Source organism: Podarcis melisellensis (assembly GCF_964234715.1).
Source record: "Podarcis melisellensis genome assembly, chromosome: 6".
Taxonomy (NCBI): Eukaryota; Metazoa; Chordata; class Lepidosauria; order Squamata; family Lacertidae; genus Podarcis; species Podarcis melisellensis.
This window is the reverse complement of record NC_138538.1, coordinates 74,596,488-74,614,278: the sequence shown is the minus strand read 5'-3', so window position 1 is coordinate 74,614,278 and position 17,791 is coordinate 74,596,488. Positions and strand designations below refer to the sequence as shown.

Genomic DNA, 17,791 nt, shown 5'->3' with positions numbered 1-17,791 from the left:
CAGGCATGAGACAAAGACAGGAATTGTTCATTAATATGTTTCTGTGATAAAAGAGAGGAAATGGACTGCTAGGAAAAAGGTAGGATATCATTTATTTGTTAATCATTGTAACACCTCCACTTAATTGCTATTACTATCACTAATAGCAATGTTTATTTCAGTTCTTGTTGACAAGCAAGACTATGACTTTGTAAGTAGAATTTTATCTAAGAAGTGGCCTTACATCTCATATTTTTGTGCATTTTGATGTCTGGTATCTTTACTCTCTTCATGTTAGTAAGGAAATACAAGGTTTTTTGAGGGATTTTTATTCTGTATTAATTGTGAAATTGTTCTGCAATCTTTTACAAGGAAAATGATGGATAATTACATATTTATGTGTTGTATGAGTAATAATGTATTTGCATCTTTGTTTGTTTTCATAAGAACACTTTTTGTTGTGAACTGCTTTTGAGAGTAGTGTACACAGAAAAGCAGTATACAAATAAATTGACTTACTGACATTTGGCATTTGGTCCCATTTATAACAAAGCAGAAAACTTTATAGTTATTAGCAGACAGATCTGTGAAAGTATCTACATAACAATTTGAGCTGATTCTCTATTACTCATCGTTGACTTCCAGGGTACTTAAACATATGTGTCCAGCTGGAATTTTGCACTCTCTTGGGATAGAAAGTAATTGAAGAAAACAGAGGTAGGAACTTCGGCAGGCAGTTAGCAAATGTTTAACTGCCTTTACTGTACCTGTCACCCCTATCATCAGCAGGCACCTTCTTTGACACATTTTAAACATCAGCTGAAAACTTTCCTATTTCGCCAGACCTAAGCAGGCAATGAAGAGTACATCACTGACAATGGTCTATTGATGTTTGTTTTCACTTTTTTATTTTTAACTTCTTTAAATCTATTTATCATTTTATTGTTTGGTTTATCAGATATTTTGTATTTCAGCAAACTTTGGGGCTCAGCTGAGCCTGTGGATTCCTCCTTCTTATGTATGGGTGATGTAATTTTAGCTACAGAAGACCTGACATAAAGCTTGAAAATCGGAAATACAGGAAATTATGATGATAAATGCAGATGACCGAACAGATCTTAGAAGACTAGGCAGTGGGAAAGACCAAATAAAATATCAGGACTATCTCAATGAACTAATAACAGCATTGTATTAATATCACACAGAATTTAAGAGACTGCAACCCAGATGTTTATTGTCCAATAAGGTCCAATTAGTGATGGGTCATTATTCTTTGGACCACACCAAAACACTTTTGACTGCGCTGGGCACTGCCCAAAGGAGATTCTCATTTTGCTTTTGTTTTAGTACATGCCTTTTTGCTGAATTGCTTTTACAATATTCCCTTAATTTTAAGAGCAGTTTGCCATGTGGTAGTGTGGTTTTGTAAATCGAATACCTCCAACCTTTGCTGGGCTTAGAGAGCATATATTATATGTTACGTGCCTTGTTTTTGAGAAAAGGCCACATTATAGTTCTCCAAATTGTAGCCATAATATAGAAGGAGAAGTTATCCCAGATAGTAAATAACCTACTCAATATTAGAATGGCCGATGCCAGACAGACACCTGGTAATCCTAACTAGTGCTCCCAGTTTATTTAACAAAACATTTGTAGTAGCTTAACAGCCTGACTCTATGCAGAGCTAGGGGTGCCTAATCTCATTGAAATTAATGGCTTTAGCATATCATCCAACATTTCTCCAATGAAAATAGGGATATCCTAAGGAAAAGCGGGCCATTCTGGGATCAAATCAGAAACCGGGACGTCTTCTCTAAATCAGGGACATCCCTGGAAAATAGTGACACTTGGAGGGTCTGCTTTAGGCAAGCCTAAATCAACACAGGATTGTATTGTTAACAGGGGTCTTTCAAAATAATTTTTGGCTTTGAGTTCTGCACACTGCCCTGACCATTACTTTAACATGTAAATTCCCTAATATTTCTAAATTGTTGTTATGCCATAAATTACCAATATCTGTTGAGCTTTTCTTTTGTGTCAGCTAGTTCAGATGAGTAAATCCTATATATGCTGTGGTCCTACTCAATCTGTGTGAATACTAGGGCCAGTTATCATCAACCTTTTCAGACCCAGGGCCCATGTTTAACTCAAATATGCATTTGGGGAAGCATTTCTGAATCTTTTACCATATATTTGTATGATGGTAGTGCTCCTGTTACGACAAACCTTGGATCAGGCTGTGACCCCCTAGTGGGTCTCAACCCACCAGTTTAAGACAAGTGCTAGGAAAAATTACTATTCTGATATAGGCTTGCTCAACAATCACTGAAGAAGGGCTGGGATTGATTATATCTGGACTTCATTCTCTACTAAGGAGAATTGGAAAGGAAAACCTTCCTTACTCCCACTTATCTTCACTGTATTTTCCTGTTTTCTCAAGAATTTTTAGAAACCTACTATGGAGGAAATCCTTTTGTCTATTTTTAAATAGCATGTGTCGGTATGATTGGTTCTGTCACCCAGGGAGGCAGCAGCAAAGAATATTCTAATCCTGCACTGTTTCAAGGGATGGGGAAGGAGGACTTATTTTGACTTTTCTCACCTTCTTCTCATCCCCAGATTAGCATTATCACATGAACTACAAACCTTTATTGCCCTTATTTTTCAGGAACAAGATTACTACCAGATTCTAAGACAAATTTTGGAGCTAGGTGGCGGGAAATTTAGGCATATTTAAATAATAAAGAATAACCAAATGCGACAACCCATAGGGAAGAAACAGTGTGGCATTGTTGTTTTCATTTTGTGGTTTTATACTCTGATTTTATCTTGTGCACCACTCTGAGACCTGCAGTAATAGGGTTGTGTATAAATTATTATGATTATGATTATGATTATTATTAAACATTGCCTAAAAAATAAAGTGTGAATACTTGCCTCATTGAAGTATGAACAGTAAGATGGAAAAAAGGAAGATAATTCTTACTCTGGGAGTAATAAATGATCAGTAGAAAGAAACAGAACTTTTATAATTTTAAATGCACCCCATCCACTATAGCTAGTAAGCAAGAAAACTTCTGTTTAATACTTTGTCATCTCCTCTTCTGTCTTTTTCCTTATTCCTCCTTTGGGAGCAGAAACAAGTTTATTGACATAGGCATAGCCAGAGGGGGTGGGAGGCAGCTGTCCCTCCCAATCAAGTAAATAAATAAAAATACTTAACTGACCAACTGCATCACAGATAGCTTGGTTCTGCCCCTACCCCACATAAATCTTGACTACATCAATGTTTCTTGATATTAGAAAAATATTTTAAATGAATCACAACTTTGTGATGTGATCAGATATATTACTTAACTAACATCAGCTCTGCAAGGTCCCAAAAATAGAAGTAAATAAAACAGAAATAAGCAATAAATTGAAGCATGTGTTGCCTCTCAGCTGTGTTTGTTTAGTCCAAAGTAAATCCCAATATCTTCATTTTAACAGCTTTCCAGGATAAGTGTGCACAAGATTACAGCCTCAGTCTCTTATTTGTAAAAATGGGATCCATGAAGTTGTGAAACAGGATCAAGTTCTGCAGTAGCTTAAAAATGCTGTGCAAATACCGGTAGCTACAAGCTCTTTTAGGAACAGTTTCTGTTAAGTCATTGCAACTTTGTTATAACTAACTATAAATGTAGACTGGACATTGGAAGGTTTGAGTTAAAAGAAAGGCAAATGTCACATAGACTATAAGACTCCTTCATAAAAATAAGTTCCATTTTAAAATAAGAACCACAAAGTTGGAAAGGCACTCAAAGTTCATTTAGTCCAACCCCTTCTAATGCAGGAAATTAACTACAACAATATCCCTGTTAGATGATCATCTGCCTTAAAAATTCCAATACTGTAGAAAGTTCACCACCTTCCTAAGCAGGCTGCTCCAGTTTAGAACAGCTCATACTGTCAGGACTTCCTAAATCTAAGTCATGAGTTACGGTACTTTCTTGTAAAAGAGTATATAGAAATGTTGTACTCACACTGCCCATTAAGATCCCTATTAAAAGCCACCTATCAAGAGGAACAGCTTCTTTTTACAAAGCATCTGACAAGTTACTTTTGTGATATATTTATAGAGTGCCATAACTAGTTTGGTGTGTACAAAGGGGCTTTGGACATGTTTCTCCAACATCAGTTCCTCGTGGCATATAGCAAACTGCTTTTTAATATGAAGAGGTTTGGAGGTGAGCTGTACAAAGGGAGGAGAAGTCCAAAATTCTACTGAGCCTAGCTTGTGCTCCAGGATTCTAGAAGATATTAATTATAACAGAATTGTAGTTAAAATTGTATAGAATTGTTTTAATTAAATAGCCTGCTGAAGGAACTAAGTTAGTAACAGACTAGCACAGAATATGCAGAATGAAAAGGAAAGGGACTCTGGCCTGCCTAGTCCATGCCCTCTTAACCTTCATCACCTTAGCCAGTCACTCTGGAAGAGATGAGGGAGAGACGTATGCCATAAAAGTTTTATATTTATTTTGTTAGTTACCCTGCCATTTTCTGTTGAAAAATAATTATGTGCCTCTCTAGAAAACACTTCTATAAGTTTACTTATAATAGACTAATACTTGCTATATTTCTGTAGTTCAAAACCTTTAAAACTCTTGTTTGGAGGTTCTAGCAGGGGAGCGCAGCTATCGTATACCCTTGACCGAAGAACGGTACACTCCTTCTATCTGGGATGGTCGTCCTCTTCCACCGAGCGCGCAGCTTCGGGAGGGACGCACATGGAGCGGTGAGGGAGGAAGGGGACACCCGCCTAGCCAGCCAGATCAGCCGAATCAACCCTGGCGATCAATGGGGTGACAGATGTCGCAGCCAGATCGCCCTCACATCCAACATTTCTTGGAAATTTATGAAGAAGAATCTCCATGGGATGGGGGTAGGCCAAGGGTTTGAAAACGGTATAGGTGCAATATATTCTGAACAAAGAGCGAAATTAATTGTGAACAATGTGGTAATGGATGAGATATCAATAGAGAAAGGTACACGACAGGGATGCCCTATATCCCCTTTACTGTTTATATCGGTCCTGGAGGTTTTATTAAACATGATTAGGAAGGACCAGTTGGTGAAAGGAATACAGGTCGGATCCAAACAATATAAGTTAAGGGCATTTGCAGATGATTTAGTGCTAACTTTGCAACAGCCAGAAGCTAGTACCAAAAGAGTTTTAGAATTAATGGAGATATTCGGCCAGGTCGCAGGATTTAAATTGAACAAACAGAAAACAAAGGTGCTGGAAAAAAATCTAACAAAAGAGGAGAAAGATAGGTTTCAAAGTGAAACTGGGTTGGAAATAGAAAAAAAGGTTAAATACCTGGGGGTAAATCTGACATCAAAAAATGTGAACCTATTTAAAGACAACTATGAAAAATGTTGGACAGAAGTTAAGAAAGATTTAGACATATGGTCTAGGCTGAAACTTTCCTTGTTAGGCCGAATTGCTGTTATCAAGATGAATGTATTGCCAAGAATGTTGTTTTTATTTCAGACGTTACAGATTCTAGACAAAATGGACTGTTTCAAGAGGTGGCAGAAAGATATATCTAAATTTGTCTGGCAGGGCAAAAAGCCCAGAATAAAATTTAAGATCTTAACCGATGCAAAAGATAGAGGGGGCTTTGCCCTGCCAGACTTAAGACTTTATTATGAATCAGCAGCCTTTTGCTGGTTGAAGCAATGGCTACTTCTTGAAGACACAGACATTCTTGATCTGGAAGGATATGACAATAGTTTTGGTTGGCATGCATATTTGTGGTATGACAAGGTAAAGGTGTATAAAAGTTTTAAGAACCATATTGTCAGGAAAGCATTGTATAATGTTTGGAATAGATATAAGGATCTATTGGAAAGTAAAACCCCTAGGTGGTTGTCACCAATGGAAGCGAAAGCAGTGAAAAAAATTAACATGGACTCTAATTGGCCTAAGTACTGTGAAATTTTAGAATATGATGGCGAAAGACTGAAGCTACAAAGTTTTGAGAAGCTAAAGCATAAAGTTCGAGACTGGTTACACTACCGTCAGATAAATGAGATGTTTAAGCAGGACAGGAAACTTGGTTTTCAGAAGGAGAGGTCAAAGTTAGAAATAGAATTGTTAGAATCCAATACTAAGAATTTATCTAAAATGTATAATTTGCTGCTGAAATGGAATACACAGGATGAAACAGTAAAATCAGCTATGATTAAATGGGCACAGGATATTGGTCATGACATTATGTTTGACGACTGGGAACAGTTATGGACCACCAGTGTTAAATTTACGGCATGTAATGCCCTGAAAGAGAATATAATGAAAATGATCTATAGGTGGTACATGACCCCAGTCAAACTTGCAAAGATTTACCATCTGCCCAATAACAAATGTTGGAAATGTAATGAGGCTGAAGGTACCTTTTACCATCTTTGGTGGACCTGCCCAAAGATTAAGGCCTACTGGGAAATGATCTATAATGAAATTAAGAAAGTCCTTAAGTGGACATTTATGAAGAAACCGGAGGCTTTTCTCTTGGGCATGGTTGGCCAATTGGTATCAAAGAAGGATAAAACATTCTTTATGTATGCAACTACGGCAGCAAGAATCCTGTTGGCAAAGTATTGGAAGATGCAAGAATTACCTACTCTGGAAGAATGGCAATCGAAGGTGATGGAATATATGGGACTGGCAGAGATGACCGGCAGAATCCGTGACCAGAGGAAAGAGACAGTGGAAGAGGACTGGGGGAAATTTAAAACATATTTAAAAAATTACTGCAAAATTGTGGACTGATAAGATGTTAAGGGGTAGGAAACAAAGAATTACAGCTGTAAATCTTAAACTTTAAGGAAATTCAAAAGGGACTTAACTAAAGACTGATTGATGAGTTGCTCGAAAAATGGTAAAACAAGGATGTGGCGAAGGGAAGGCATGGGGAAGTCAATTTTTGTTGTTTGTTTTTGATGTTTGTGTTTGTTTTGTATTGTTATTAATATGTGTAAAAACTAATAAAAATATTTTTTTTAAAAAAAGAAAAGGTCAAGGCCAAAAAAAACAAAAAAACAAAAAACAAAACCTTAAAAACTCTTTAACAAAAACCTAAAATACCACACCTTCTTGGTATCAGGAATCAGGTGTCTTTCATTGGTAACAAATGCCCTACAAAACTCCTGGTTTTCTTTCCAGTGGTTGCCAATAAGTAAATAAATAAAACGGAGCCAAATTATTCCACAACAGTAAGTCAGTAACTCAGACTGTAATAAAATCTGAAATAGTTGCACTAATTGTTTAGTACAACTATTCTGGTTATGGCTGCATAAATCAGGCATTTGAACGGCTATATTAAAAATGAACTGCTTTCTCCACTTATGATGTCAAGGAGTGCAGTATCCAAGAAATGATTGCTCAAATATATCCTGCTCACATCTATCAATATTGCAAAGTTTGATGTCTGTTCCAAATGACATCACAAAATTCAGCACAAACCTGTAGCACCACATTTAGAATGCAATCCTAAACTGCATTCTAAACCCTATTTAATAAACCCTATTAAATCAATGTGACTTAGGCTGCAGTCCTATACCCACTTACCTAGGAGTAATAGTTACTGAACTCAATAGGACTTACTTATGAGAAAAAAAATATAGAACTGGGCTGTTACTTACAAATAAACATGCATCAGATTAAGATACATGGGACTGGGATGCATACCAGAGCAAACATTCAGCTAAAGTATGTGAAACTGTCTTAGAGCACAAAAATAAGTGCATAGGAGTCATTCAAAGCTGAAATATTCAGCTACTGCTACATTCAATTATTTCCATGTATGAAATGTTCCCTTATTACAGTGCTGTTTTAGTGTACAGATGAGGTGCCACTAACACATTTTCAAGATGAAGAGGAGTCTTGGAATATTTTATTTCCCAGGGGAGTTAATGGAAACTAAACCCCAAGCCGCAGTAGCTTCCTTTGTGTGTATCTTCCCCCACTCCTCCCCACCACTTTGGACTTGAGTGCAGCAGTGTGGAGACAATGAGCATTCTGTGCACAACGCCCACACGGATTGGCTGGGCTCCCCCCAATACCCCATGATGTAATGTGTTTGGAATGTGCCGGGACTTTGAGCTGGAGGGGGGGGAGGCAGGGGTGGCATTTCTCATCTGTTTCCCAGACCAAGTGGGTTCAGTAAATTAACATGATGGACCTGGTGTGCATTTGCCGAATCTCACTACCTTTCTCATACTTCTGTTTAGCATGGAATGGAATTTTTTTAAGCCTGAGAACCAACGCCATTCCCATCTCAGCACATCACTGTGTTTGGGAAAATATGACTGTATACAAGAGTGTACAGGAAATGTGTAGGTGAGGAGATAGTATCAAATATAGGTGCTGAGGGGTGCTAAAAGACTAGCCAAACAGAGGTGTGGATGGGAACACTATATATAGGGGGCAAACAAGGCAGAATTCAGAGAAAGCTGCAACTGTGTCCCATTCCCATTTTGTTTTAATCATCCTTTCTCCACAAACAACAAGTCCATACCTTCACAGCAAGCGTCATCCTTGGTGGCATTTTAATCTGACAACTGCCAGTGTTTTAAAAGTGACCTCCATTTCAGAAATCAATCTGCCCTCTGTCTTTGGTACTGGTCTTTTAAATGCTGTTATAGGGATTGGTTAACAAAAACAACAACCTAAAAGTACAAACTTCCTCGCCCTCGCTGCCCAGTCCTGTTTTGAGAGGAGAGCTCTGCGTCCACACACTTGTTAAGGGGCAATCAGAAGAAGTAACCCAGGGAGGGAGGCAGGGAGACCGGGAGAGTGCGTGCACCAGCCATCCCCTTAGCACACCATCCTGCCTGGCGCTCGCTAGCTCTAGACTGGAGCCACGTAGGCTGGAATCACCTCGCGCTCCCCCTGCTGCTGCTGCTGCCGCCATCTCCCGAGCCTGGGTGGGTCCCGCAAGCCGGGGCGTGCGGGCTCCTAGGGAAACGAGGAGGTGGAAATCTTTAAAGGCAGCAGGAGCAGGAGCAGCAGTTGCACACTCGTGTGTCCGTTCCCCCCCCCCCACCGCACGTCAGAAGTCGCAGTCACGAGCGCAGAACTGCGCGTCCCGAAGCCACAAACCAGCGTTCTTCTTTGTTTGTTTCGCCATCCAGCCCCCCCCCCCGCTCCCGCAACCCCTCCTCCTCCCTCCGCTTTTCTCTTCATTAGACCCGGGCTTGTCCCGCCGCGGTGATTTGCCAAGGAGGAGCGGCTGGGCTGGCTGGCTTTCGCCTCGGCCTCTGCAGCTGGGAGAGAAAGAAACAAAGTCTCTCTCTCTCTCTCTCCCTCTAAAGTCTCTCTCCCGCACACACCCCTTGGGCCTTCTTCCCTCTTAAGCGGGAGGAAGAAAAATTACACCCAAAACTTTCCCACACGCGAAAAAAAAAAATATTACCCTCCCCGCCTGCGCGCGAAGTTAAAGGGAGGGAGAGCGGGCCATCCTCATTCCCCATCCAAGAGGGAGGCGAAGCCAGACACTTCTCCCCGCCACCGAAAGGAGCGAGGGATGAGGGGAAGCGGCGGCGGCGGCGCCTCACAGTCGGTGTCTCCACAGGCAGGAGGGGAGTGCGAAGCCTCCCTCTCGTCTCGTGTCCCCCCCCCCAAAAACCCCAGGAAAATAAAATGGGGAGGGGGCGTGTGGGTAAAGCCGGGGGACTCTCCTGTCAAGTAAGCGAGTTCAGGGTCCGCGGGGGCTTCGGCTTCCTCGCCCCCCCCCAGCCGCTTTTGTCTCTCTAGCGATTTCTTTCGCGATAAATGCGCGGTTGGAAGCGAAGGGCTTTGTTTCTAACCCATTAAAAATAAATAAAATAAAATGGGGTAGATGGGGTGCGGTGCCGGGAGTGCCAGCCTGTGATTTACCTCACACGTACATCCGAGGACGACAAGGGGGTCACAAGTCGTCTTCTGAGGGGAGGGGGGGTGGACTCCGTGAGGGGGAAAGTGGGGGCTTCTTCCAGTCCTCCTGCCGAGAAGCCAGGGGGAAGGGGCTCACTCGTCCTACACAGCCAGAGTTTGGGGTGGGGTGGGGGCTTCGTTTCGTTCGTGCCCCACAGTAAACGAACTCCCCCCTATTACACATACGGTTTTCAAACCGCAAGGCTGAGGTAACCTTCGCCTTTCACGCGCCCCCCACCCCACCTAATCCCGTGCATGGTGAGGTGATGATGGAGCAGGCAAGGGAAACGAAAAACGTCCGAAATAGGCAGTTGGGAGTTTGGTTTTTCTCCCTCCCTCCCCCCCCCTTCGCCCCAAAAGTTGTGCGTTTGGGGGGGCGCGTCTGTTTCCCTGACCCTGAGGAGAGCGAAACCATTCTCTCCCCTCAGGAAAAAAGGGGGCTTGTCGCCCGCGCGCCCCTCCCGGTCCACGAACAAAAGCCGAAGGAGGCGCTGGGATAACCACCATCTTCTTCCCCGCGAGCCCTACCTTGTTCTTGACCTCGGCCGAGAGCCCGTACGAGGGGCCCTTGTTGAAGTGGGTCATGGCGGCGGGTCGGTGTCCGTGTGCCTCACGCCTTGTGGCGCCAGAGGTGGTAACGCTCTGGCTTGCCTATGCTGCTGCTGCCGCTGCTGCTGCCGCCTGCCTTCCTGCGCTCGACTGGGCGGCTTTCTGGGTGCTGCCAGAGCTCCGAGAGAGCGAGGGCGGGCCGCGCTCGCAGGGGGAGAGGGAAGGAGGAAGGGAGGGACGTGGGCCAGGCTGCCTGACAGGGGAGCCCCGCCGCGGAGCTGCCGGCTGCAGAAAGTTCTAGTCCCTCCCTTGTCCGAAAGGGCGGCCTCCGCCGAAACATCCATTTCCCTTCACAGGAGCTGAGGCGGCAAAACGGCCTGGGGGGGCTGAATTACTATATAACTCCCCTCAGCTGCTCATCTGGGCTCGTACCACAGATGAGGGCCAACTCTTATCCCCTGGTAGATCAGACTCCAATATAAACTACTCTGGTTTATACACGGAATAAACTCCATGCAGCTGAACCCATAAAATAAAATAAAAACACTCACAGGCACACGACCTTAGATACAACCAAGATGGATTGTTTCCCCCAAACTTTGGTCCTTAAAGCTGTTTTTTTTGGGGGGGGGACTACAATTCCCATCATCCCTGACTCCTGGTCCCACTAGCGAGGGATGATGGGAGCTGTAGTCCTCAAACAGCTGGAGACCTCTAAGTCTGGGAAACACTTGATTGCTCCGACGCCCTCCACTTTGGGCAGCTATATTTGAAAAGTTAACTGGGATGCTTCAGCTGGCCCAGAATACAGCTCTGAGGATGTTGGTGGGCCCAGGATCCCGAAGCAGCTGCACCTGTGTCATGAACTGGCTGGATGCAGGGGGTGGGGGGTGGGAAGCACCCGCTGGGGGACTGCCCCCCTAGGATAGGAGAGCTACATCAGTTGCATAGGGAACCCCCAGATTGAGAGAGGATAAGGTGTTCTCCTCTCCCCACTTGGTTTTTTTTTTTAATGAAATTGTCATTTGAAATGTTTACCTTTAAGCCACCTTGAGTGGTGCTTTTGCATCAAAGGAGTGGGATATAAACATTTTAAATAAATATGTACCCCAGGGTAAAACTCTGGCCTAATCATGGTGATAGTTGATTACATCTGAGTCCACTCAAAATGACAACTACTCTGGGATAAACTCTTCTCAAGGTATATTTCAGCTACCTGCAGTGAGACTATGCTTATAAATCCTTTCAGGTGGTAATGAGGATTTTACCACATAGTAGGCACATATGATAAAACGGTTGTCTGTGTGCATCATCCTGCCACATCAGTTGGTAAAATAGCTTTATGGGCATCTGAGCATGTGCAGGGTGCTTCTCCCCCTATTGAATAACAACAGTGCACCCACCAATAAATTCCTACAAAAGCAGCATTCTTTCTTTTTCTTCATATACCGTATTTTTCGCCCTATAGGCGCACCGGCTCATAGGGTGCACCCAGTCTGGGGGGGGGGGAATAAAGAAAAAAATATATATTTCCCCCCCCCAGGCTTCGCCCGACCCTAGCCCCCAGAACAGGCTGCTGTCCGCAAGCCTTGGGAGCCCGGCAGGAAGTCGTCCCAAGGCTTGCAGAGAGCTGCCCGAAGCCCGGGGTGCACTCCGCTGTGCTCCCTGGGTTTCGGGTTGCAGGCTGCTGTCCGCAAGCCTTGGGAGCCCGGCAGGAAGTCGTCCCAAGGCTTGCAGAGAGCTGCCCGAAGCCCGGGGTGCACTCCGCTGTGCTCCCTGGGTTTCGGGTTGCAGGCTGCTGTCCACAAGCCTTGGGAGCCCGGCGTGACTTCCCCAAGGCTTGTGGACAGCTTCCTGAAGCCTGGAGAGCATGAGGGGTTGGTGCATACCGACCCCTCTCGCTCTCCAGGCTTCAGCGAAAGCCTGCATTCGCCCCATAGGACGCACACACATTTTCCCTTCATTTTTGGAGGGGAAAAAGTGCGTCCTATAGGGCGAAAAATACGGTAATTTAATAAACACTCTTAACCATTATACATTTAGCAGAGGGCATTTGGTGGGTTAAGAGGCTATTGGAAGTTCTGGGATTTAGGGAAGGTGCTATGAGGAGAAGGAAGGCTCAAGTGAAGGAGAATATGTGGAAAATGTTATTATGAAAACATATTGGGAACTGTGTACTAAGATCACGGAGCCAGGGGATAGCCAAAGGGAGAATTTGCAGTTATTAACTACTGGAGCATAAACTGCTCATCGTTTTTTTGCCAGAAAGGGGAGAAACATCAAGATCAGTAAAGAATCCCTTGCCATTCAGAGCTTTGTAGCAACGTTATGGAAAAATAACATGCAGGAAACTTTGCCTTAGGAATCTGAAATAGCCACTAATTTCTAACACATGGTGCACGAGAGATACAGATGCTTGTTAAAAAAGAAAAGAAGCCATTGCTGGACTAGATCAGTGGCTGTGCTGATTTTCTCCCTGCCTAAACATCACTTGAATCTAACTACACACACACACACACACACACACACACACACACACTTCCTGTAATTTAGTCTTCAATTATTTTATCCCTTGGCTCCATCACAGGGAATTGTGGATATGTGGGATGACTTCATAAGAGGAGTAGCTACATTTGCCCTGGCAGGGTTTATGTGCTTTTGAGAAAGAGAGAGCGAGAGAGATTGACCATGTCATTGCCTATTATTGCATATCTTTGGTACAATAAACACATCACCTGCTGAACTTCTGCCTGCCATAGGCAGAAGAGGCAGAATGTGCATGCGCACACATAACATATGACAACTCCTACAAATGTTTTGTAGATGAGTGGAACTTAAGAGGCAGCGTACTGAAACATTAGCCTATCCAATCACTGGGACAATTGTGCTCCATTGCTAGTGTCTCTCCTCCCACCTCTGGCTGGTGCAACAGCCACTATGGACAGTGCGAAACATATTGTATGAATATTGAAAGGACGTCCTGAAACAGAGACTGGTCACAGGAAAGCACTGTATTTTAGAACATTTGGGGGAGGGGGAAGAGATGAGAGGCTGTAAGGGGTTTGTGGCTGTTGCATTTTTGCTTTTTTACATTGCTGTACACATCAGAGGATCGAGATGTTTTCACCCAATGTGCATTACCAGGTTCCTTTTCCCATGTCTGCAACCCACCCCTCAAACGCCAATTCAATGAAAATGTCATTTGCACATGCATTGTCTTCTGTCTGAAATGTACATACTTCGGCTTAACAGCAATATGTTTTCAAATCGGATGGATGTTGGTTTGAGGAGAAATGCATCAAACAGCGGTATTTCTTTAAAAGCTGCACTTTTAAAGGAAGTGTAGGATGCATATGAGTTGTGGCTAATGTCATGTGTACTCAGCTTCAAATACCAGAGGTGGGAGGGCACTGAAGATGGGTGTAATTGGTAATGTGCGCAGTCTAAGTCTGCTCTTTCCTCCTTACGTAGGTGCAACAAATAGTGCCATAACACTACAAAAGACATTAGGCTCCGGCTTGCTAATTGAGTTGCTTTTAGGTTTGAGCTGTATTTTGCAGTTAAACATGAACAGAGGAAATGGGCAATATTTGGGGTAGAATTCAACAGAAAAAGCAAGAGGAGCTCCAAACACAGCAGGGCTGAATTAACACATTAATACTGTTAGCATCTAAAGAAGGAGCCCCATAAAACCATCACTCCAAAGTCTAAAACAACTGCAGGAAACCTGTGACTCTCCAGATGTTGCTGGCCTACATCTCACACCATCCCTGGCCATTGCCCATGCTGGCTGAGGCTGATGGGTATTGCAGTCCAACAACATCTGGAGCGCATCATGTTCCCCACCATGGCCTAAAATTACCTAACTACATCATAGTCTCAACTTCACGATAAAATGGGATAGGAGTGGAGTCATGTACACCACCTTGAACCCCCCTGGAAGAAGGGAAGATGAGATGCCAAAGTGATCGATAACAGCGACAAAATAAAAGGTGCTATGTGAAGGCTGCTCAGCTGATGAAGGCTCAGATGTGCACATCCATCAGCATCATTTTAGATCACAGGCAGCCCCCTAAGAGCCACTCAGTAACAGAGACCAGTTATCAACACTGGATTGCCATTGTAACCCCTCTGGCATGCACAAAGCTTTGTACCTGCAGAAGAGGATCTGCAGATCTATACTTTCAATCTGAACTGGATTTCCTTCATTTTTTATTAACACTGATGGATTTTATGCATGCAGAAAGCAGAGCAATGGGTGTTTCTCGTTGCCCACCCACCCCCACCTGAAATCTGGAAAAGAGTTAAAAATCTGGTGAGGAGTTACCACGTCTCTACCACACATGGAGGGCTGTTGTACTGAGGTGTCAATTATTATTAATCTCACTGGAAAGACTCATATTCCCAGAATTGAGAGAACAGCCACATCATTGTATGGCTAAGACTTTCTTTTCTTTTTCAAACAGAGAACCACAGCCCTGTCTTTCATATACTTAATGGCAGCATGCTGGTACAAACCCTTGGAGATAAATGTTTCTATACTCATGTAATTTCACTTTAAGTACTGTAGTGGACACAGTGTCTAGCAATAGCTACTCTCTTCTTTCTTTCCTTTTTGGTTTTTGTTACATTTGTTCTACTAGGTACAGACTTTCCCAGCTCTCATTCTGCAAACTATGTTGACAGATTTCTCTTTTCATCATTTTGTCCCAAAAGGGTTTCATCTGCTTTTTGAATGACTGTGGGTGCTGCAAGGCACCTGTGTTTCTCTCATGCTTGCTTTGTAGCAAATAATAGATGATGACAGATTTTCTTGGCAGTCATCATTGGATCCTAAATTACGCTTATGGATATTTCAAAATCGATGTCTGGACAGGCTTCTTCTTCTTCTTCTTCTTCTTCTTCTTCTTCTTCTTCTTCTTCTTCTTCTTCTTCTTCTTCTTCTTCTTCTTCTTCTAAAAAAGCTATACTCACAAACCCCAAAATATAAATGTGAAGTTGAAAAGAAGCAAAACAAAAAATATAGGTTTTAATATAGATAAGAATTATAGTGGCTGATAATGGCTAAAATGAAATTTCATATTAAGGATCAGTTGCTTTCTGTATTGATAGCATCTAATCACAAATTCCCAATGTTTAAAATGAATTTGGGCTGTGGGTGACTTACAGAAAAGAACTAGAAATTAGCACAGTCTAGTAGTGGTTCTCTATAATTATGAACACTAGTCTTCATTTAAAACAAAACGTTCCAGCACTAAAGGATGTCTCCTCCCTGTGTGCCTTCTGCACACAGATGAGTACCATCTTTTAATTTGGTAAAATACTGGACTCTTTTTAAAATTACAGTGTTCCATTAGAGTGGTAAGGTCACCATGCGTGCAATGGACGGCACAAAATTCAAATGTATATGCTTTGCCTTTTTGTATCTTCTTTAACACTGAAATGCTTTGTAAAATATCAAGCACCAATCACATAATTGCCAAACATATGTTTCCTATTCCACTTTATTCTATTACAGCCAGGCAGGTTTTGGATATCATTGCTGCTACAAGAGCAGTATTCTTTTGAACATGCAAGCTGCTAAAAGGTCATTTACCCTTCACTTTCTCCCCCTACCTCCAGAATACTCCTCTTCTCTCACTTCTTCTTTGCCCTGGTCATTCTCATTTCACTTTCAGGAAGCTCTCTTCAACATTATACTGAAAAACTTAATCGAACATCGCCCCACCCAAATACTGTATCTGCACTGAGATCCAGTAACTGAAAACTTCCAAATCTAGTCCAGCCCGAAAGTATACTTAAGTGTTGTACTCATTTTGTGCCACAAAGTATGGGTTTTGTGATACAATCCATAAGTGTTTATTTACAGCTCATCGGGGTTTGTAGTTAATGCCCCCCCTTCGCAAAATAACATTGTCTGATCTCCTCCAGATCTGTACCAAAGTTTCGTATGCCTTTGTGCCTAGCTGGGAAGCTGGAAAAACACTTATGACTAATGCCAGTCCCAGCAGGGCTTGAAAAATTTAAAGGTGAGAAATTCAAGTTCCACTTGCCAAGGCACAGTCAGAAGTGGCCTTTTAGAGTCCCAACTCTGGCCTCAGACTTAAGTGTTCCACACCTGGGCAGGCTGGCATGCCTCGGAGAAAATGACCTGAAAGTACGGTACCTTTTTTCATATGTGGTGGACATGTAAGATAGCAAAAGCTTTCTGGGAAATGATTTATAATGAATTGAAAAAAACACTGGAAACAACTTTTGTTAAAAAGCCAGAAGCTTTTCTTTTAACCTGGAGCTATGGTGGAATGCCCATGATACCTTGCCTTTCCCCTCTTTTTCCCAAGCTTAAACTTAGCTTTTAGGATGACTGGGCACACTGAAAAAAACAAGTGCTAATGAGGTCCCAGCCACCCACCATTTTAATTTAAAAATGAGGCATACACAAATTGCAAATCTGTGTCATGGGTCTGTATCCTGAGTTCTTTAATCAGCTAGCAATGCTCCTGTCTGCCACCGACTACTGAAGAGCCGCCATCACTGAATAATCCGTTTTAGTATCACATACTTCATGGCACATACATAGTTGATGCTCATCCCACTTCTCTGAGCGATGAGAAGTTCAAGGACGCAACGCCCACTTGGGGTTGGCTCCCTTTTAAAGGTGACGTTGTTGCTGTTGTTGTTTTGTAATACCTGGTTTTAAATTCTACCTCCCTCTCTCCCTAGGCTTGAACATAGAGGGAGACGCAGCTTAAACATTAAAACTGACACCAAAGCCCACTGCTCCCATATCATATCTCCAGGGTGATAGCCAGAGCCCCATGATGCATATGGAGCCCAAATTCAGCTTTCTGTGTGAGTCCCCACCCCGCCTGTCTATGACTTAAAACTACATTCTGTCCTTTACACACAAAGATTTGGATTACCTCATCCTTAGCTGGGGGGGGGAGGTTTGTCCCCTTCTATAATCAGTTTTCCATACTCAGAACATTCCAGAATCGTCCTGCATCAATAAGCCAACGTGTAACTATTTAGTTCCCATAGCTCTCTGTGTATCACCTTCAGTTTGCATCCACCAAAAGGATGTGCCTGGCCAGAGTGTTCCAAAAAATTTCATTGTTCTGCATGGGACAATGACAATAAAGATATCATATATCGTAAAAAAAGTTAAGCAGTTCTATTTCCCCATTAACCTTCCCATATCTAACCCCCAATATTACAATAATTCCTCCTTTCTAATCCAGTGGCTTTTCTTGCTATACTCTGTAACAGGATATGTGGAGAAAAATGCATTTTTTAAAAAAGCTG

At 42.7% G+C, this 17,791-nt stretch overlaps 1 protein-coding gene across 1 annotated transcript in view; it reads right to left on the bottom strand.

Moving 5' to 3' along the window:
• The window catches only part of CNN3 (calponin 3), a 30,759-nt gene extending 20,074 nt beyond the window's left edge, over positions 1-10,685 (bottom strand). The window contains exon 1 of the mRNA XM_081914292.1: positions 10,466-10,685. Within this exon, the coding sequence (XP_081770418.1) occupies positions 10,466-10,522 (57 nt within the window). The 5' untranslated portion in view covers positions 10,523-10,685. The remainder of the gene's footprint in view (positions 1-10,465) is intronic.
• Positions 10,686-17,791: the final 7,106 nt, after the last annotated feature.